Source organism: Ochotona princeps, chromosome 3, assembly GCF_030435755.1.
Source record: "Ochotona princeps isolate mOchPri1 chromosome 3, mOchPri1.hap1, whole genome shotgun sequence".
In the NCBI taxonomy this organism is placed as follows: domain Eukaryota; kingdom Metazoa; phylum Chordata; class Mammalia; order Lagomorpha; family Ochotonidae; genus Ochotona; species Ochotona princeps.
The window spans coordinates 11,678,139-11,702,008 of NC_080834.1; the positions used below are offsets into that span (position 1 = coordinate 11,678,139).

The following is a 23,870-nucleotide window of genomic DNA, read 5'->3' on the forward strand; positions in this document are numbered from 1 at the left end:
CAGGAAGTTATGCAGTGGTACATGAGGAAGCTCAAGACACACAATGAAAATTCAACATCTGAATGACTCAAAAGTGAACTTGCCAAATTAGAAGGAGGAGAAGAGAACCACCATGGGAAAAAAGATCATTTTGCTTCTGACTGTCGGGGTCCTCGCATCCTACTATGTTTACACTCCTCTCCCTGATAATATCGAGGAACCATGGAAAGTGATGTGGATGATCACAGTCTCAAAATCGATAACAAATTTGGTAAGTTCAGATTTTATTACCACTGTCAATGATAGCTTAATCATAAGAAAATACTTACTGGTTTTGTTCTCTTTCATTTTAGCCCTTTGGAATTTTTCGGTGAACACTTAGTTCATTGATTTGGCTCATTACTATTATTTTTTATTTGAAGGGCAGAAATACAGAGAGACACTAGTCACTGACATCAGTGGCCAGTGCTGAATCAGATGGAAAACAACGGCCAGGAATGCAGTCCAGGTCTCGTACGTGAGTAGCAGAGACCCAGGCACTTTAGCCAATCCATGCTGCCTCCCACGTGAACATTAGCAGGAAGCTGGGATTGTGAAAGGAGCCAGGACTCAGACCTAGTTGCCACAGTGTTGGCTGTGAGATTCCTAATGGATATTTTAGCTGCTATGCTATGTGACTGACCCGATAGCTCATTTAAAATCACTTACATAGTGTTAACTATTCTTTTATGCAGAAGTGTAAGAGTGTGAGTATACCTTACAGTAAATTTGATTTTCTTCTAAATTTATTTTTTTTATTGGAGAGACAGATTTACAAAGAGAAGGAGAAACAGAAAAACAAGATCTTTTTCCCACTGGTTCACTCCCCAAGTTGCCACCACGTTCGAAGCCAGGAGACTGGAACCTCCTCCAGGTCTCCCATGGGGGTACAGAGTTCCAAAGTTGTGGCCCATCCTCTACTGCTTTACTAGGCCTGGATAGGAAGTGATGCAGCCGGGATCCAGTTTCATTATCACACAGTATATGCTGTTACCACATTTGGGTCAATTTCACAGGGATATTGCTTAAAGTCTCTTTTCAAAATTATTTTTGCATTTTATAGAGCAGCATTTTGTATCATTTTATTGCATTGTATTTTTTAAAGATTTATTTTATTTTATTTTATTTTTATTGGAAAGTCAGATATACAGAAAGGAGAAGAGACAGAGAGGAAGATACTCTGTCTGATGATTCACTCCCCAAGTGGCCACAATGGCCGGAGCTGAGCCAATCTGAAGCCAGGAGCCATGAGCCTCCTCTGGGTCTCCCACACGGGTGCAGGATGCCAAGGTTTTGGGCAGTCCTCGACTGCTTTCCCAGACCACAAGCAGGGAGCTGGATGGGAATTGGGGTCGCTAGGATTAGAAACGGCACTCATATGGGATTCCGGTGTGTGCAAGGCAAGAACTTTAGCTGCTAGGCTACCGTGCCAGACCTACTGCATTATATTATTAAAATTAATTTGCTATACATATTTATAGGCACACTTATATACCTACATTTTTATTATATGCCTTTTAAAATGATGTAATTTCTTTCATCTATTTAAATCTTTATATTTGTCTTCATTTATTTTTTTCCTTTATATCTTCTGTCATACCTTGTGAATATTGTAAATGGTATCTTTTTAAATTCTTTTTTCTGAATTCTGTCAGTGCTGTACTCATACCAAATTCTAGTCACCCCTTTTCTCTAGCATGAATTGGCAAATACCTGCTTTATAAACTAACTTTTGTATCAACCCTCCTGCTTGTGTGAGACCTTTCCTGGCCTTGCTAATAAATGATTCACCACTGTTTTCTAATGTCATCTTCCTCTGCAGTTGTTGGCTTACTACAAGATCCTCCTTGGAAGTTTGAAGACTTATTTTTCCTTATTCCAGTAATCAAACTGATTCTTTTATTCTTGGAGCAATGCTTCCTGTCCTTTCTTCAATATGGAACTTGTAGAGCCTCCCCCTCTCCATTTCAGTCTTTTTTTTTTCTTTCATAAGATTTACTTATTTATTTTATTTGAAAACCGTATTTACAGAGAGAAGGACTGATAGAGAATGCCTTCCATCTGTCGCTCCATTCTCTGCAATGGTCAGCGCTGAACTAATTGGAAGCTGGGAGCCAGGAACCTCCCATGTTGGTGCAGGGTACCAAGGTCTTGGGATATCCTCTGCTGATTTCCTAGCCATAAACAGAGAGTGGGGCCAGAGCAGAACAGCCAGGACATGAACTGACAGCCACAGAGGATACGGATGCCACAGGGTGGAGGATTAGCCCGTTGAGCCATGATGCCAGCTCCTCCCCGTTTCAGTCTCTCACACTGCCCAACCAGCATGGGCCTCCACACAGGTGTACTGAGTTTTGTTGCTTTCTTTCGGCTCTGTACATTTACAGTTCATGAGTGTTCTGTGGCTCTTAGTTTCTCTGAATATATAGTTTCTTGTTGTGGTTACTGATTTGCATTTTACTTCCTTGTTTTGTGTGGTATCCTGTGAAAGAAGTGCAGTTTAATGGAAACTTAAAGTCATTACTATTTTTTTGAAAAAGAAATCTATTTGATTAAGTGCATTTGATTACCTTATTATATTAACCATGAATTAGCTATTTCTTTTTACTTCTCCCACACCTGTTCTCTACCAAAATAAGTGTAGCAATTTGCTTGAAGTTATTGGCTCCTGATCCATTAGAGGGCTGTATCAATTGTCTTGAATGAATGTACTTTTAATAGTTCATTAACATTAAACGAAAATCATTAGAGGAAACTCCAAATAGTCTGTGATACATCACTGACTCTCAGAGAAAGGATGGCAAACATCTTTAACTGTAAGAGGAGTTTTAATAGTGTGGCATTTTCTTAAAGGGACTCAGGTTGCATCAGGGTTTGGTGAGGAATACAGCACTCAGCACTAACAGGCAGATACAGCCCAGATGAGTAGCTCTTAGTACTTTCGAAAAAAGCTTCTTGCTCATTTTCCAGAAGCTTATAAATTTTCAAGAAAGATGATTCATCATTGTTTGTTCTTTATCATTGATAATTCCAGCTTCGGTGGTTTCTCAGAAATACGTTGGCTCAAAGAGTAAGAACCTTGTACCTGAATAACCATTCATGCCTACAAATTGCTGAGTTACTTAAGCTTATCTGAAAAATCTCAAAAATGGGTGCCAGTAATGTTTTTCAACATATTATCACCAAAAATACAATTGTTGTCTTGGGGTGATTCATATCAATGTGACTATTTAAAATTCATGAAGAAGGAAATTTGCATAATATTGAGGGACATACATTCAAATCAGTCATAAAGGTCCCTGTTTTTTATTGATTTTTTCAGACTTACAGCGAAATAGCTTTTTGGGTGGGGGTAGAAGCACAGCATAGTGAGCCACTGCTGAGACACCTACAATCCTTTTCAGAGTGATGTTCAAGCCCAGCAGCTCTGTTTCTGATGCAGCTTCCTGTTACTACATCTGGGAGGCAGGGAATGAGTGCCAACCATTGGAGTGATCGACAATTTAAACGTGCATTCGGTGTTCACATGTTTTTACTTTGCTGTAGGAAAGAGGGAACACAATACTTTTCTCCTCATCGTTACAAGCAAGGATTGAACACCTGCTTTCTGAAAATTATGTAGCCTTAGCATTCTACATTGATTTCATTCATAGCCACAAATAGTAGTTACCTTTAGATTACATGTGAAATCCCTTTCTTTGTTTTTCATGCCTTCAATCAAACTGACGTGACTTTTCACACCTGAATGAAGTGTGGGTGATAGAAGAAATAAAAATGCAATCAAAAAAGTTCTAGACATGAATGAACATGAGAATACAACATATAAAAAGCTATAGGGCCCGGCACGGTAGCCTAGTGGCTAAAGTCCTTGCCTTGGATGCACTGGGATCCTATATGTGTGCAGGTTCTAATCCTGATGGTTCCACTTCCCATCTAGCATGAGGCCTGAGAAGTCAGCCGAGGAAGACCCAAAGCCTTGGGACCCTGCACCTGTGTGGGAGACCCAGAGGAGGCTCCTGGCTCCTGGCTTCAGATTGGCTCAGCTCCGGCCATTGTGGCCACTTGGGGAGTGAATCATCAGGCAGAATATCTTACTCTCTGTCTCTTCTCCTCTCTGTATATCTGACTTTCCAATAAAAATAAAATAAATCTTAAAAAAATATAAAAAGTTATAACAAATTATTGTTAACAAGATAATTTATAACTAGAGGCTACAAGAAAGAATAGGAAAGGCATCAAATGAATAATCTAACAATGAGCCTCAAGACATAGAAAAATAAGAACAAACTAAACCCCAAATTGTAATAAGAAATAAATAATTAAAAATAAAGAAGAAATAAAAATGTAAAAAATAAACCAATGAAATGAAGGTTTTTTTTTTTTTAATAAACCTTGTTTGTGCACCATGAAAACCTTTTACAGGACCCCAGGGCAGAAAGATACGGAGAGCATCAATTCTAATTGATCAACACAGAGATAGTTTTTAATAGATGCTTGATTTGATTTTAGCCTGTTGGAAGCTTAAAATATTTAGGTTCAGTACATTTCATTTTTCCTCCTTTGTTTATACACCACTGGACCAAATGAATAAAATCAGAGATGAAAAAGAAGATATTACAATGGGTACCACAGAAATAAAAAGAACCCCCAGGAATTATTGCAAACTGCTGAATGTCAACAAACCAGGAAAACTAGAAGAAAAGGGTAAATTTCTGGACATATAAATTTTAGCAAAATTGAGTCACAAGGGCATAGAAACCTAAACAGAAGAATAGCCAAGAGAGAGACTTTGTATAATACAGAATCACCCAATAAAGAAAAGCTCGCAATTAGATAACTTCATTGGTGAATTCTACTAAACTTTTAAAGAATCAATCCCCATTGTTTTTAGATATTCAAAAGAAAAGTAGAAGGGAGGGAATTTCTCCAAACTCCTTTTATGGGGACATCATCACCTTAATTCAAAAGCTAGACAAAGATACAACAACAAGAACTAGGAACAATATCCCTGATGAACACAGACACAAAATTGTCTTCAACAAAATAGTGACTATTTAAATCCCAGACACACCAGAAAGATCACATATTTGAATCAAGTTGGATTTATCCATGGAGTGAAAGGTTCAATATATATAATACACCACATTCGCAAACTGAAGAACAAATCTATATGGTTATTTCAACAGGTGCAGAGAAAGCATTTGATAAAACAATATATCCTTTTGTGATAAAAACCTCAAGCAAGTTTTATACATAAGTATCATTCCTTAACACAATCACACTGAATGTAGGAAAGCTGTAGGAATTTGCCTTAAGACCTGGAACCAGACAGGGATGCCCAGTCCTACCACTGATATTAGTATAGCTATGTAAGACGGTTAGCACCATTAGGGAAGGAAAACATCAAAAGGATAAAAAAAGAGGATGTTAAACATACTGAACCTAAATATTTAAAGCTTTCACAGTTTTTCAGAGCCAACAGGTTTAGATCAAACAGAGCATCTATCAACAACCAAGTCCAAGTTGAACAGTTAGAATGATGCTCCTGCCACGGGGTCCTGTTTAAGATCTTCATAATTCTGCCTTGTCATGGAGCTTGTTTGTGAGTGGAGCAAAGCTTACTCAAAGAATCTGTGGAAAACTGTGAACAATAGTGCAGACACTGTAAGTCAGCCACAGCTTCCAGCAATGGACAGCCAAACCGTGTTAAATCATAATGTTTTCTCCCAAGATCTGGTCTCTCCCAGCAGAAAGTAATTCTCTGAAACTAAATCAATGAAGTTCATGTAGAAATTATTCTGTGGCCTAGTCCAAGTGCTCGTGAGAAACTCAAGGAGTTATAGTCTTTAGCTAGTGCCCTTAAAAGAAACTCTCATTAGTGAACTTGCCAAGCCAAGTATCACTCAGGTGTGAAAGTCTTATATGCACATGCATACATATGTAAGTATATTTTATGTATGTATGTATATATATATGTATATGTATATGTATATGTATATATATATATATATATATATATATATATATATATATGGAGAGAGAGAGGGTAATTCATTTCAGGGTATTTTTTTCCTTCAGATTGGTTATACAGCACCAACTACAACTTAGTAAGTGGAATTGAGAATTCAGTGTTAAATGTGAAAATAAAAATACAAAGCTTTCAAATGAATAGCAATAAAAAATTAGTCAATGACAAATGCTGCAGCTGGAATGTAGAGGTATGATTGTTTTGTTGCCCGTTTCTCTGACTCCAGTACTATTGCTTGCTGCTTGTCGGACTATGGAGGTGGGGTCTCTTTTCTGTCCCCCTGCCCCGCTTGGACGTTAGAGCTGTGGCAGAGCACTTTGCAGGCATATCTCTGGTGTGAGTAGAAGATTCTCTGTGGCTATGACTTTTTCCCTACAGTGAAATTCTACTGCTTCACTTTCAGAACAGATATCAAAGTTCAATTGCTATTTCAAAGCTGTTCTCTACAATCGTGTCCTGGAAGCTAGCCTATCTTTGCAGTGAAAGTGGCCAAAGTTCTTTGGGCGTACCTGTAAAACTGGATGCTTGGTTTGTTTATTTGGTGATTGTTCCTATACCCCCTTTTCTCTTACTTGACTTTGAGCTTGTTTACACTACTTTTCTTTTCCTTAGTATGTTTATACTCAAATCATACAGTGTGTAATCTGTCAAGTTAGGCACTGAATTCTTTCAATCTCCTTGTTTTTTCAGTCTGCAGGCAGTTATAAGGGTGAGGTAGCAAGAGTGGCAGTATTTCTGCTTCGTTGAGGAGTGCTGTCAGAATACACCGGGAGCATCAGGACTGCATCTATGTGTTCATAAACAGCTATGACATCTGAGCTGTAACTTATTTTCCTCTTTCTCTCTTTGTAGTTTATGTTTGCAGAATTCTTAGGAATCAGCCACTTAATGAACACTGTAATGTTTTTCATTGTTCTTATCGAAGTTCCACCCACATCTGATGAAAATGTCACCGTGACAGACACAATGTTCAACAACATTCCTGTCCGCGTGTATGTGCCCAAACGCCAGTCTCAATCACTGAGGAGAGGCTTGTTTTTCATTCACGGTGGTGGTTGGTGTTTGGGGAGTGCTGGTAAGTGTAAAAACATCCTTCAGCTGCAAACAATTTTTCTTTTTGAGCTCTGCTACTTTAAGAAAACTTTTACCCACCCAATGAATGCCAAAGGTTATGGCCAACCTCAGGTAAGGGAACAATTCTCTCATGAGCTTGGAAATTAATTATTAACTACATTTTATAGAATATTGCAATGCAAGCTAAAAAGAAGTGAGTTAATCCACGCCAGCTCTTTCCTATCAGATTTCAAGCTCTACTTTCTGTTGTTTGTCTATTTATTTTAGGATTTTTTTTTTTTAGTTTGTATGATTGTTTGCTGTGAGGGGTTTTCGAAGCGATCCCAATGGTCATTGCAAGGGAGGGCCGGGGTCCAGAGGTGGAGTCAGGCTCAGACCAGAGAAAGCTCTCCTCCCTGGTCCCGAAGGACATTTATTGTTCTTCTGTTTCTGCAGACCGCTCAGGGCTTCTGGTTGTCTTTCCGATGAGGTTGGTTTCTGCACGGTAGTGTTTGGACTTCTTCCATCCCCTGCGGAAGCTCCGGTTGGGGGTGGGTGACCTCAGAGTACTCGGCCTCCGAGGGCATCCAATTCCCTGTGGCCTCCTTGGCAGTTGGGGTATAGTCCTTGTTGCTCGTATTAATAGTTTGTGGTGAAGGTCTGGGAGTCTTCGTGGTTGGGATCCAAGCTTCCTCCTTACCACCTGCTCCACTCTGGAGTGCCGCCCATGCCTCGCTGGGTGGGACACAAAGATTAGTCACTCCTCACCATGGTGTTGAGGATTTTCCTGCACACCCCCCCCCAAAAAATGTTCTGCACCTTAAATGTCTACAAATATCTTGTTAGAGTTACAAGCCAGTCTAGATTACCCCAAAATCTGCCAAGATCAACAAAATTATACTTCAACACAACAAATGGCTAAATACTAAAATGAAATAGACACGAGACAGCTGAATGGTACCCTGTAGCCATTTTAAGGTATATAGCAGCCGGTCCTGTATATAAACTAAAATTGAAATGTCAATGCGCTAATCATAGGTTGTGGTTAGGACTTGCTTTTTTTTTTTTTTAACATACTGGTTACTCAAAACCATGTCAATTCCATAATATTGTAAATTGCTATTGATGTTATATTGGGACTCTTAATTGACTGTGATGATATTATACCAGCTCTAACTTCGGACCAGAAATGGTCTCCCCAAAAAACTGTTCAACCCATCTGGACAATAAGTAGCTGGACTCCATGCTTGGTATATGTTTGCAAGGAAAGAATCTTGATTGAATTTGAACTGTAATGCTGCATCAAGGTGGAGGAATCCACCAGGGGGGAGGGGAGGGGGAGGGGTGGTGGGATTCCCAACGCCTATGAAACTGTCACATAATGCAAAATAATTAATAAAAATATAAAAAAAGAAGTGAGTTAAACAGTAACTGAAATAAGTAAATGTGGTGAAACTAGTATTTCAATGGTCTTAGGTATACAGGAAGGAGAAAGGGAGTATTAGATGGAAAAACACAAGGTTGAGGGACAGCATTTGGTTTTTGCATTAGATATGCAACTCCATGCCTTTTATGCAGTGGCAGTTGTATATAAGATATATTTACTGTATTTGTGAATTTTATTTATAACTACTTCATTACATTTATTTATCAATATATTTTATATGCTTTGTGATACCTACATATTAAGATGTTAAGGATCCGATAAATTATTATCATGTTAAATCAAGAAATGCTGGAGAAACGTTACCACTGGGGACTGGATGAGGGGTTAGGGGTTCTCCTAGCTCTGCAGATAAGGAAAGACATTGGAGAATAGTGAACACATCGAGAAGGGGAAATCCTGGCCAAAGAAGATATTACTGCTGGGTACTGATATGGGTTAGAAATGAGAAAGGAGATGTTACTGTTGGGTACTGATATGGGTTAGAAATGAGAAAGGAGATGTTACTGTTGGGTATTGATATGGGTTAGAAATGAGAAAGGAGATGTTACTGTTGGGTATTGATATGGGTTAGAAATGAGAATTGAAGCAGTAAAAAACAGGGTGAGTTTTGTCATTTAAAAAAAATTCCAGCGGATACCAAAGAGCTGTTTTTTACACAAAATATGACTACCACACACAGACCATTTCTATAAGTCTCCGCTGCCCGAGTAGTTATTCAAAACTTTTTCATTAAAGTATCCCCGAATAATAGGTGCATGTTTTTGATGATGATAGAACAAGAGAAAAGCAAACCATGAAAATAATTTTTATTTGATGCTCTTCCAATATTAATGGAAAATATAATAAATAAGCTTCTAAAATATAGGTGTGACTTTTATAATGATAGTTAAAATTTTAAGGCTTTATACATATTTGACATTAAGAATGTTCAGCACTGTTGGACAAGCATTGTGGCTTACAGAATGAGCCACCTTGTGACTCTGGCACTCAGTATGAGCTCTAGCTCCATTACTGCCTGTTCCACAAGCACCCCAGCTCCATGCCATTATGCTTGGGAGAGCAATGGCCCAAGTCCTTGAGCCCCTGCTGTGGTGTGGGAGACCCAAATGAAGATATGGGGCCCTCAGATTTGGTGGGATAATGTAGTAAGAAAACCCTCTGCATGCAGCACCTGTTCCCAAAGGCATGCCATGAGGACACCTGGCTGCCCCATTTCCCATCCAGCTCCTCGCTTAGGGTCGCGGAAAGCAGTGGAGGACGGCTGAAGGCCTTGAGCCTCTGCACCTACATGGATGACCTGGTAGAAGGTCCTGGAACCTGGCTACAGATCGGCTCAGCGCAGGTTGTTGCAGACCTTTAGATAGTGAGCCATCAGATGGGTGATCTCTTTCTCTCTCTTTCTCTGTCACTCCTTCTCTTATAACTGTTCAAAAAATATGATAAATTTTTTAGAAAGACTTTTCAGACTCAGTTTTGGAAGCATTACAAGATAATACAATCTTTTTTAAGGAATTTATTTATATTTTTTAAATTACAAAGCAAAAATTATGCGGTAGTAAGATGCATTACCGTATGTCCTTCATCTCACATCCCCTGTTAACAACTCTTATGAGTCTCTTTGCAACAATTAATGAACCACACCCACTTCCCCCAACATTTTTTTTTAAATATGAAATTCTTTTGTTCTTCTCATCCCTAGTAATTTCTAGTAATCAATTCTATCTTTAGATTTTATTTATTTTTTCTTTCTTAGATTTCACGTGTAAAAGAGAACACGTATTATTTGTCTTTCTGTATTTGGCTTTACAGTTCCATTCACTTTGCTGAACATATCAAGAGTTCAATGAATTTTATATCTGTGTGGTGTGTATACGTGTGTGTGTATTATATTTTTTATTTTGCTGTTCATCTGATAACAGACTCCTTGGTTGACTCCTAATTTTGTGTTTTGTAAACAGTGCAGCTATAAATATGATGGGGAGGCATCTCTCAGATTCATGCCTTCTGCATACATACCCAGTAGACAGACTGACAATTCCAGATATACTTTTTTAAGATTTATTTATTTTTCTTGGAAAAACAGATATACATGGAAGAGGAGAGAAAGAGAGGGAGATATTCCATCTGCTGATTCACTCCCCAAGTGGCTGCAAGGGCTGGAGTTAAACCAGTCTGAAGCTTCTTCCTGGTCTCCCAGAAGGCTGCAGGGTCCCCAGGCTTTGGGCCATCCTCAACTGCTTTCCCAGGCCACAATCAAGGAGCTGGGTGGAAAGTGGAGCTACCAGAATTAGAACTGATGCCCATACGGGACCCACATGTATGCAAGGCATGGACTTTAGCCACTAGACCCCTGCGCTGGGCCCCAGATACACTTTTAAAAGAAATCTCCATAATGTTGTCCAAGGTGGCTGCACTAAGTTACATTGCCAGTGACAATGTATAAGCTCTACATTCACAACATCCTCTTCAGCATTTATTCCTGTCTGTCTTTGAAAATAACCGCTCCGACAGAGGTGATGTGAAATCACTTTGTGGTGTGGATTTGGCTAGTGACCCTGAGCCTTTTTTAAAAAATTTATTCATTAGTTACATTGTATTATGTGACACAGTTTCATAGGTACTTGGATTCTCCCCACCCCTCCCCAAACCCTCCCCCCATGGTGGATTCCTCCACCTTGTTGCATAACCACAGTTCAAGTTCAGTTGAGATTCCCTCATTGCAAGCATATACCAAACATAGAGTCCAGCATCTTATTGTCTAGTCAAGTTCAATGGCTTTTTAGGGAAACCCTCTCTGGTCTGAAGGCAGAGCCAGCAGAGTATTAAAAGCTCTAACATACCTTCAGCAACAATTTACAACATTATGGAATTAATTGACACAAACTATTGAGTAACCAATATATTAAAAATAAATGCGAGTTCTTAACCCCATCCTGTGACTACTTCATTGACATTTCAATTTTAGTTTATATACAACGGGTTCTATACATCTTAAAATAGCTATAGATTATTGTTCAGCTGCCTTGTGTCTATTTTCATTATAACATTTAGCCTTTTATAGCATTGAAGCATAATTTTGCTGAACCTGGCTTTTTTTTTTTTCCGGGTAGTCTAGACTGGCTTATAACTCCAACAAGACATATGTCAACAGTTTAGGTGCAGAACAGTTTTAGGAGGGATGTGGAGAGAAATCCTCAATACCCTAGTGAGGAGTAACTAATATTTCACGTCTTCCTCACACCTTCTAGGGTGATGGAAGATTTCTCCGCTCCTTTTTTAAAAATGTATTGGTCATTTAAAAAAAAAATCGGTCATTTGTATTTTATGAGAACTGTATCTACAGTTCCTTTGTCTATGTTTTAACTAGGTTGAGATGGTATTTTGTTTCAATTTTTGAGATCCTGATACATTTTGTTAAATAATCCTTTCTCAAATAAGAGCTTACAGACATTTTTTCTCATTGTGTTAGGTATCTCCTCACACTATTAATTGCTTTCTTTATTGTACAAATGCTTTTGAGTTTGTTAAGACCATTTGTCTGGTTCTGTTTTGTTGCCTACACTTTTGGGGACTTAGCCAAAAAAGCACCACCTACACCATTTGTCATGACTTATTTCTCTTAACTTTTCTTTTAGCAATTTTGTGATTTGGGTCTTTGATCTGTTTTGAGTTGATTTTTGAATATGGTGTGCAGTAGGAATCTAACTTTCTTCTACACAATATATTTACTTTTCCAGCATCATTCTTGCAGATAATATCTTTTCTGCAATGCATGTGTTTATTACCTTTGTCAAAAACCAATTGGCTGGATGTGCGTAGTTAATTCCTTGGTTTTCTCTTTTGCTGATTGACTTGTGTGTCTGTTTTTATAGTGCCATGCTTTGTTAAATTCAGTGCTTTTGTGATATGCATTATGATCCGGAATTGTGATGCCTCTAGCTTTGTGATTATTATTTTGGCTCTGGATGCCTTTTTCTGTTCTAAGTCTTTTGGTATTTTAGGATTTTTTTTCTAATTCTGTAATAATTGTTCATCAGGAGCTAGTATTTTATTGTAGTGTATTAAGCTGCCTCCTGTAATGATTCAAGCTGCATTATAGTGTCTTGCTAATGCACCTGGGAAAGCATGAAGGTTGGCCCAAATGCCTGCGCCCCTGTACCTTGTGGGATACTCAAAAGAAACTTCTTAAACCTGATTTTGGCTCATCCCAGCTGCCAGCCATTGAAGAAGTTTGCCGAGTGAACAGTTGGATGGAAGACCTCTTTGTGTCTCCTTCTGTCTGTCTGTAACTCTATTTTTCAAATGAACAAAAAGCAATCAAAAAGTCATTTTTATATGGATTGCTTTGTATCTGTTATATACTTATTCCAAACCTTGAGCAAGCAACATCTTCCCATTTTTTGTGCCCTTGATAATTATATTCATTATCATCAATGTTTTACTCTCATTGAGATTTTTCGCCAATTTGATCAGATTTATTTCTGAATAGTAGACTTTTGTGGCTATTATGAATTTAATTTGCTTCTTGCTGTCTCTTTGAGTGAAATCTCTAATGAGTTTTTGTATGTTGATTTTATATCTTGTGACTTTCGTTACTAAACTGATTTGTAAATTCTAGGAGATTTTAATGGAGTGTTTAGGTTATTCCCTGGGCAACATCATGTCTTTTGCAAACATGGCCCTTTTGTTGTCCTGTTTTCTGGTCTTTCTCTTCCTTAACTTTTCTGTTGGTAGAGTGATGAAATTGAACATCCTTGTATTGTCCCAGTTTTGATGGAAAATGCTTTTTAATTTTGCACATTCAGGGTGACATTGACTATTGATCTGTCAAAACAATGTCTATAACTGTGAGGTATGCTCTTTTTATATTTAACTTGTTGACTTTTTTAATAATAAATGGATGTAAAAATATCTATTTGTCTACATAACCTGAGAAAATCATAAAATTTTTGTTCTAAAGTATAGATGCAATGCGTGGTATTTATTGATTTTGAAATGCTGAACCACCCTAGCATTTCTAGGATAAGACCCTATTGGTCAAAGCAGATATATGACCTTTTTGATGTACTGGATGGAGTTTGATAATGTCTTCTTGACTATTTTTGTGTCTAGGTTTCTCAAGGATACTGGTTTTTCAATTTATTCTACTTTGTTTTCTATGTGTGCAATTTGGATATCACTTATTGACTCAAAAGAATTCAGCACAGATCTATGCTTTTCAATAGTTTGCAATATATAGGAAAGTATTGGAATAGTTTTTCTTTAAATGTTTTGTACAATTCAAGAATAAAGCTTTCATGTCCTAGATTTTTTTTATGTGAAAATAAATCACTGTGTGAATCTAGTCTCTTAACTTGGGTATGTTTACACTTTCGTTATCTTCTTGAGTTAATCTTCGTATAGGATGCAGGAGTTTACCCAAATCCTTCTATTGCCTCACTTTCACTCTCTTTCTGTCTCTTTCTCTCCTTCTCTAATACTATTTCCTAATAGCACTTTCTGCTCTCTTCCATAAAACAAATTTTGTATTATATTATTGTTGTTAGTTTATATGGCCTACCACTACCTCCAGTAGTTTTGCTTGCTTAAATTTTGGTATTATGTGATTATAACTTGAAGACCTAGCACTTGCTAAAGAATTAAAGAGATTCACAATTATCTAATATGAAGATGCAGGTAGAGAAAGAAACGGACAATGAATCACTGAGCAGAATTCTTATTCTAGACTGTTGAGGAAATATTACAAATATGTCTCTCAGAATACATCATTTGAGAACATTAGTAGACCTTCTGTTGATGAAAAAAGACATATTAACTCACCTAAATTTCTTTTTTGTTTTCCCGCCTAAATTTCTTTTATTTCATTTTCCCTTATTGCAGCTATGTCTTCTTATGATTTTCTCTCAAGACACACAGCCAATAGACTTGATGCTGTTGTCATTTCAACCAAGTAAGAGCACTGTTGTTTTATCTGCTATTTGGGTAGGTGAATTATCTAGTAAGATACTGTAAGATTGTCTGGTCATTTCTTTGTTTTAATACCCAATGTGTTTCAAATGAAATTGAAAGGGTTCCTGCAGCGCAAATGTGCTTGATCATTATCAGCACAAATTCAGAGAGAAAATAATATTAGAAAGTAGTAAGAAAATATTAGGAAATTAAAAATGGGAAGTTTAGAAATAATAGAATAAAATTAAGCTTTTATATCTTTTGGAAAAATCACCTCTGCTAGTATCCTTGACTAACTTCTTAGCTAGTAAAGATGGGTAAGGAATTCAGAATTAGAGAATAGTGTGTAAATTCTGACTCCACAATCAATTCTAGTCACTTTGTACACATGGAATATTGTCTGTATTTGGTTGGGGCTGGTGTTGTGACATAGCAGTTTATGCTGTCTTCTGTGACACTAGCATCCCACGTTTGTCCTTGTTATAATATTAATGGCTACACTTCTCAAGCCAGCTCCGTGCTAATAGACTTGAGAAGTCATGGGGGAATGGGCCAGGTACCTACGCCTCTGAAACCATGTGGGACGCTCAGATGAGCGTGACCTTGGCTGGGTCCAGGTCAGGCCACTGTGGTCATTTGCATGGGAATCAGCAGAAGGAAGATGCCTCCTCTTTGTCTCTCTTTATCTCTCTATTATTCTGCCTCCTAAATACATGAATAAATTTTTTTAAGCTAAACACCAAACTACACGCAGTAACAGGCAAATCTGTTCTCAAAAGGCATTTTAGATTAAAAATAATATAAAATAAACCTTAGGAATGAGTAAAAAGTGAATAAATTATGCCAAAAGCAAAGTAGAAACTGCCTGCCAACTCGATCATTAAATTTCTAAGATCTTTTTTTCCATGTATTGCTTTTCAGTAATGTGTAGTGATTACACAAACAGCATTCTGGAAGAGAACTAGCCAAGAATTTATCACCTGTTGCTAATTTTTTTGTTTAAGCCTAATCTAAGCTTGTGTATGTGCATGTATCGAACTCTGTGGCATTTCACATTATTTTTTAATTTTTTAAATTTTTAATTAAATTTATTTATTTTTTTTATTTATATGAGATGCCATGCCTTGAATATACACAATATCAAGCCCATCAGGATACTTTTTGACTTCCCCTCTCCCTCCAAACTTGATTTTTTTCTTTTAATTTTTGCTTTAGCACACTTTAAGTTTACTTTGGAATACAGGCTTAACCCTCAACTAAATAAAGAATTCAACAAGTATAAAATAGAGACAATCTTTCTGCAAGAATATAGACAAGAATGTTAATATATTTTAAAGTATGCATTATGAAATCTTTCATATTTAATGCCATAATAAGAATGAAGTCTATGTGTTTATAATAACAATATCAAATTTAAGGGTTAGTAGAAAAACTATTTTAAATGAAGAAAATCTGTCTTACAAGTTGTTATTTTGCCCACAGCTACAGGCTAGCACCTAAACACCACTTCCCAACTCAATTTGAGGATGTTTATGCTGCATTAAGCTGGTTCTTAAGCCCAGATGTTCTTGAAGAATATGGTGTAGATCCTACTAGAATAGGTGTGGCTGGAGACAGTGCTGGTGGGAATCTGGCTGCTGCAGTGGCTCAGCAGGTAATGCTCTCATTTTTGTTTATTTTCAACTGTGTTCTACATGTAAATAATTATCCAGGCTATAAATGTGGAGGCGAATGTTATGGTAGCAATTTTGTGCTCAGCAGAGATGCATAGGATAAATATTGGAGGATTTTTAACTTGTGTTACTACCTCAGGGTTATTTTCTTTCTTTCGTTTAAAAAAATTCATTTATTTTTATTGGAAAGAAAGATTTATGGAGAGAAGGAAAGACAGAAAGAAAGATTTTAAATCCACTGGTTCTCTCACCAAGTAGCCTCAAAGATCAGAGCTCAGCTCATCAAATTCAGGAGTCAGGAGTCTCCTCCACGTCCCCTACGTGGTTGCAGGGTCCCAAGATTTTGGTCTGTCCTTGCTGTTTTCCCCGGCCACAAGTAGAGAGCTGGATGGAAAGTAGGGCAACTAGGACATGAATCAGTGCCCAAATGGGATCCTGACATTTGCAAGGCGAGGATTTAGCCACTAACCCACTGTGCTTAGCCCAGGTTTCTTTTGTTTCTTAATGAAAGATACAATACTGTCCTTAGGTCAATGTAATTATCAGTAAGAATTGTTCTGTTCTATTAGAAGATACACTTGTGAAATCAATGAATTTCAACAGTTTTCAATTAGAGAACCATACTATTCCAGTTATCATCAGTGGCGTATGCTAAAATGGGAAGACTCCCACAATAATATTGTACATAGAAAACACGTGAGCTCATTCACTGACTCATACACATAGTTACATTATGGAAAAAACTATAGTTTATGGATTGTTTACAGATTTCTATGACGTTTATTTAGGTGTTTGGGGTACACTTATTAAGTGTTGATCCAAACTATTACATAATTTTAATCTATTATACTAAGAGTAACATTGGGTTGCTACTGATTTCCTGACCTAAGAATTGTATTTGGTATTAATGTTTTAGAAGCAATGTTCTTTTAGGAAAAACAATCAACAGATTTACGAAGTAGTTTCTGCAATTCAATGACTTACTCCCATTAAAGTTGCACTTGAAATTGTTGTTAAGTAAAGAAATAAACACTTCATAGTGTATAATTTGTGGCCATTTTGTGATTATGGCAACATTTTTCAGATTCCTAGTTAAAAAGAAAACATAAATTCTGTGATTTAGTCTAACTTACTAGAAAACAAATACACACTACTTTCCATAAATTGATGCACATTGTCTAATATAGACTCCAGTATCTAGTCATTGCTGCCCTGAGAGGCATCTTGATTTTGTAGTGCAAAAAACACATTAAGGAAACATTGATTTTTGAATTAAAATGTTATCAGCAAACTTGAATAAAGCATCTAATATTTAAAAAAACATTTTCTTTTTCCTGCATGCCTAATAAATCAGTTTGGACTCCTAGGGAGATGAATTATGTAAAATGATTCCAGTGTGAATTTAGAAAAAAATGGTATTCTGTAAGGTGTTAAAGACTAAATAAGACATAGCAGATGCCTAGGCCAAAAGTTTAAGAAAGACAAAAGTCCCACATAAAACCCACAAAATTCTGCACTCAATTTCTTCTCTGCCCTAAATGCCTGTGGGAAACCTTTCAGACAATGTAAATTTGGAAAGTTCTAAGGATTATAAACTTGTAGTCAACTTCAAAGACCCTCCAGAAATGAGGACATTTATTACACTCCTTTCCTTAAGTGAGACCCTGAAAACAGAAGGTCTGAGAGTAAGGAAGGAGCAACTGTACAATAGCTTCATGCACATCTAAGGTCAGGTTTCACCCCAGGTAGGTCAATGGAGACTCGGATCTTCGAACCTAAATTAAGATGGAATGTGTATTTAGTACTCTGTGTGTTTGGCCCAAAAAGTACAAGTTCTCCTTGGAGAAATAAGTTCTAAATTATAGCTGAATTTCTCAGTTAAAAATCAATGCCCAAAACACAGGTACATACACCTAGAAAAAACAAAAAAGGTAAACATTAAACTGCGAAAGAAAGCATACCAACTGAACAGATACAGAAAGACACAACACAAAGTTCAGGTATGAGCTGTCAGCACAGAAACAAAATAAGCATGCTACTTCCCACAATTAATTCACATCAAGAATTTTAAGTTCAACAGAAGTTTGGAAAACAATGAATGATTTAACCACATAGGGCAGGCATGTTGACTCACCCGGCAAATCTTCCATCTCCCAGCGTCAGAATCCCTTACGGACACTGGTATGTGTCCCAGATGCTCTATTTTCCACTCAGCTCCATTCCTGTGTTCTGGGAAAACAGTAAAGGATGGCCCAAAACTTTGGGCACCTGCAACCATGTGAGAGACCTGGAAGAAACTCCTGGCTCCTGTCTTCAGATCAGCTCAGTTATGGCTCTTGCAGCCATTTAGGGAGTGAACCAGTAGATGGAAATTCATTGTCTCTTTCTCTCTCTCTGTAAATTTTCATTTCCAAATAAAATAAAAAAAATGTTTCAAAAGCAACCCTAAAATAAATAATTAAATAGTAACATCAGAAAGTCAGGGTGATGTAAGCAACCAGTTCTGATCCTGCGTAGTTTACATAGTTTACATTCAAAACACATCTCTCACCATACACTAAGATCAGATCTAAATGGATAACAGATCTAAACCTACATCCAGAAACCTTCAAACTTTTGGAAGAAAATGTTGGAAACACACTGGAACACTTAGGGGTAGGCCCTCACTTCCTAAAAAAGACTCCAGATGCAGTAGAAATCAAGACCAAAATAAACAATTGGGACCTCATCAAACTAAGAAGCTTCTGTACAGCTAGAGAAACAATCAACAAAGTAAAAAGGCAACCCACAGAATGGGAGAAGATCTTCGCACACGACATAGGTGATAGAGGGCTGATCTCCAGAATATACAAAGAGCTACAAAACAACCAAAATGTCAAAACAAACAAGCCACTCAAGAAATGGGCACGGGAAATGGGCAAACACTTCACAAAGGAACAAACCCAAATGGCAAATAAACATATGAAAAAATGCTCAAGTTCCCTGGCAATAAGGGAAATCCAAATTAAAACATCAATGAGGTACCACCTAACGCCAGTAAGACTGGCCCACATGAATAAAAGCACCAACAACACTTGTTGGCGAGGTTGCGGGGAAAAGGGAACCCTACTCCACTGCTGGTGGGGCTGCAGGCTGGTACAGCCTCTATGGAAATCAGTATGGAGAATATTCAAACAACTCAAAATCAACATACCGTATGATCCAGCAATAGCACTCCTAGGAATATATGCAGAACACTTGTTCTATGAGAAACCAACATGCACTCCTATGTTCATAGCAGCACAATCAGTAATTGCAAAAACATGGAAACAACCAAAATGCCCATCAACAGAGGATTGGATAAGAAAGCTATGGTTCATCTACTCCATGGAATACTACTCAGCTATTAAAAAAAACAAAATGCAGTTCTTTGTGGCCAAATGGGCCAAACTGGAAACCATAATGCTAAGGGAAATGAGCCAATCCCAAAAGGTTAAATACCACATGTTTGCCTTAATTTAAGATGATATGATGTTATGTATAACATGTTATGTTTTGAATGTTATATGTTGTGTATAAACTAAAATTGAAGTATAGGTGAGGTGGTCACAGAAGGTGGCTGGGAACCCGCATTTACTTTTAACATATTGGTTACTCATTACTATGTCAATTAATTCCATAATGATGTAAATTTTTGCTGATGGTATGTTGGAGCTTTCAATTGACTGGGATGATGCTCTGCTGGCTCTGTCATCAGACCAGAGAGGGTATACCTAAGAAGCCGTTGAACTTGACGGGACAATAAGATGCTGGACTCTATGTTTGGTATACGCTTGCAATGGGGAAATCTCAACTGAACTTGAGCTGTGGTTATGCAACAAGGTGGAGGAATCCACCATGGTGGGAGGGTTTGGGGAGGGGTGGGGAGAACCCAAGTATCTATGTAATTGGGTCACATAATACAATGTAATTACTGAAGTTAAACAATAAATAATTTAAAAAAAAAAAAAACACAATTAGGTAGAAAAATGTAAGGTAACCGGCTGGAAAAACATTATGGAGTAACAATTTAAAGCATCAAATGATAAAGAATAAGACTATCTAATTGCAGAAAATTATCGAAAAATTAACAATTCTGGATCTACATCAATTTAAGGGCATGAATGCAAACTAGATGAAAGATTATATTAACACAAATTAGGGAAGACACACCTATTTGTGATCAGAGTAAGAGACTTAACAAGTGTCTTTTGCATCCATAAGATAATAATAATAATAAGTATAGACAACAGACATGCCAACGAACACATGCAATGTGGTGAATGGATAAAAGACAGAGGAGCAAGCAAGCACACAGTGCCCATTTCACAAGTTCATCAAAATTCCCTGCCAAAAAATCCAAGTCTCCAACATTGGAGAACTTTATTCATGCAGCACTTTAACTCTCACTGCAATGAAATAATGAAATTGTTAACAAAAAGGCAGATAGGAAAACATAAAAACACTTTAGGTGCCTATGTATCATTTTATAAAATAACAGTGTTCAAATGTTCTCCATATTTAGAGTAATTGATGTAGGAAATTATATATCCCAAAAACATTTTTTAGAAAATAATAAAAGTTGGAAATACATATTTTACTCATGAAATAGAAACAAATAACTGTCTACTTATAAATGGAATATTACAAGAAGGCTAGGGAAAGTAATAACAGTACTCATAACGAGCTCAGGGGAGATATGAAAACAAAATGAAAGTTCATGTTGAAAAGAGTTATAAAAAACGCTGAAAAATCTCTGGGAAAACAAGTAAGAAAACACCAAGTTTCAGTACAATTAATGACAAGATTGAGAAAAATGCAACCCTGTAGATTCTTCAGACATGAAAAACAAATACTTTCCAATTTTAAAATGTACAATAAGCTCTCAAAAAAGGGTTTTTTAAAAACTATTTATTCATTTATTATTTTTCTGGGAAAGGCAGATACACAAAGAGAAGGAGATACAGAGAGAAAAATCCATCAACTGGCTCACCTCACAAGTGGCTGCAATGGCTGGAGCTGAGCTGATTCAAAGCCAGGAGCCAGGAGAATTTCCTGGTCTCCTATGCAGGTGCAGGGTCCTAAGACTTTGGGCAGTCCTCAACTGCCCCCTGCCCCCTCCTGCCCAGGCAACAAGCAGGGAGCTGGATGGAAAATGAGGCAGCAGAGACATGAGCTGACACATATGTGGAATCCAGCAGCATGCAAGAAGAGGACCTCAGCCACTAGGCCACCGTGCCATGCCTGAAGAAGTGGTTTCAAAACTTTTAAAATGAAATGTTTACCAATAGTTACTAAAATAAATCCCAAGAAAGGTATGGCTTGCAAGATACTCCAATAAGAAATGAAAAGCTGAACCTTTTATAACCTTTAAGCAAAATAAAGTCATATTAACAATAATAATGAAAAGCTCCACCTGACATTTCAAAGAAAAGGAAAACTGTAACTATTCCCTGAATGATTTACAGAGTTATAAAGTGTTTTAGCAGAACAAGTGAAAATCCAGTGGATAAAACATTGCATCAATCACATTCATAAAACATATCAAAAACATGATTATAATACTTGAAATATACATAATGTGTTGATATACATATATATATGACAGATATTTACAATTGTGTGTACTGATGGAGTTATTGATAATTCATGGAAGTTTTATTTGATATATTCATTAATGTACACTACATTAGTAAATTAATTTATTAATATACTAAAGGAACAAACATATCATCCTACTATATGCACAAAAATTCACATTAACAACTCTTGGTCAACTATGAATGGATGCAACTTCTTTAGACAGATAAAATAAATGGATAAAGGATGGGTATAACTGAATACAAAAGATAGGTTTGTATACAATAAAAGAGTGGCAGATACTGGGAAGGGGGCAGATGTGTGATCAAATCATGGCTTAACTTGAAGCTGCTGAAGTAGGATGTGATTTGTTGCATTTAATATTAATGTTTATTAAATCGTGCATTTAACTTTATGTGTATTGTATTAAACACTATAAAATCCTTAAAAATAATATTAAGATCAAAGATATACATCTAGTAAACCACAACCTTTGGCAACCTTTGATAGTTCTGATCTTTAATTTTTTTGTTTGTATTGTACTGTTACTAACAGGAAACTTTCAGTATACTCTAAATACATGCATATTAATTTCTAGATATAGTAGTATGTATCTGAATGCAGTAATGAGCTTCGATTATTTAAAATACCTAAATTAAAATGAATTAAATATTTATAATAAAAATCAAAATTGGAATATTTGCTTGCCTATCTTAATAATTACTTTCTTAATCATGGATCCCAATTTTCTGCTATCTTGGGAGAACTATTTCCTGTGCAAGTGTTGTAGGGATAATTACATGAAAGATTTTGGCAAACACAGTATGACAGACTGAGATTCACTGTTTAAAAAACACAACAGGGATGGACTTGACTTGGTGGTCCCACATCCCATTTTAGTGTTTCAGGATTCAAGTCTAGATTCCACATTCAATTTCAGCTTCCCGCTCATGTACACACTGGGAGGCAGCAGGTGATCGCGCAAATTCTTGGTTTTGATTAGATGTCCACTTTCTCCATTCATGAGTTAGTGCCATCCCTTTTGTTCTGCTTGACAATATTAAATTATAAATACCATTTTACTGAGAATTGGAACCTCTGTCAAAAACTCTTGCTTTATCTGATCTTTATGACATTCTTCTCACTTCCTACATATACATTGTGTCTTAGTGAAAATGTATTTTAAAAATGAAGTTTTCCATCCAAGCAACTTGCTTTACATTGTTTTTCAGCTCAGTGAGGATCCAAAGGTCAAGATCAAGCTCAAGACCCAGTCTTTAATATATCCTGCCCTTCAGAATCTTGATATGGATCTCCCATCATATCGTGAAAACTCACATTTTCCAATTCTACCAAAATCACTCGCAGCCAGATACTGGAGCGAATATTTTACCGCAGACAGATCACTTGAGAAGGCCTTGCTCCTTAATCAACATGTAACAGCAGAATCAAGTCACCTGTTTAAATTCGTTAATTGGAGTTCCTTGCTCCCAGAGAAGTTCAAGAGAGGCCATGTCTACAATGCTCCTTCCTTTGGTAGTTCTGACCTGACCCCAAAATACCCAGGGTTGTTAGATGTGAGGGCAGCACCGCTGCTGGCTGATGACACCCAGTTGAGTGCCTTACCCACGACCCATGTCATGACCTGTCAGTACGATGTCCTGAGAGATGACGGAGTCATGTACGTCACCCGACTCCGGAAAGCTGGCGTTCAGGTGACTCACACTCACGTTGAGGATGGATTCCACAGAGCCATTTTATTTCTGGATTTGAAAATTAGTTACAGGATGATTACTCACTATGTTGACTGGCTAATGATAACTCTATAGTAACAGTCAAAGCAGCGGCTTATTAAAATATGCAATTAATGCAACAGGAATATGTTAATGAGAACTGAAGGGTTGTTGTTGGAACTGATGTTTACTTATCTCTGACATTTGTAAAATTTTAAAACTCATACTGGGGTATAAAGACACACATTATGGAATTAATTGACATGGTATTGTAATTAATAAAAAAGACACAGGTGTTTATTTTTAGTGGTAGCATGTTCTCTATTTTATTCCTTTAATGGTGTGATTCACTTTTGTGGAAATATTGCATT

At 37.0% G+C, this 23,870-nt stretch overlaps 1 protein-coding gene across 2 annotated transcripts; it reads left to right on the forward strand.

Moving 5' to 3' along the window:
• Positions 1-23,650, forward strand: LOC101518741 (arylacetamide deacetylase-like). Of its 2 annotated transcripts, none has more exons than XM_004598101.2 (5): positions 1-250; positions 6,899-7,121; positions 14,427-14,496; positions 15,978-16,149; positions 22,999-23,650. In XM_004598101.2, exons 1-5 carry the CDS (start codon positions 113-115, stop codon positions 23,593-23,595), a joined length of 1,200 nt encoding a protein of 399 aa, XP_004598158.2. In that variant the 5' UTR covers positions 1-112; the 3' UTR covers positions 23,596-23,650. The 2 variants fall into 2 exon arrangements, with proteins under 2 accessions (XP_004598158.2, XP_058517425.1); XM_058661442.1 differs by having other exon boundaries at positions 76-250; positions 6,972-7,121.
• The last annotated feature ends 220 nt before the right edge of the window (positions 23,651-23,870 follow it).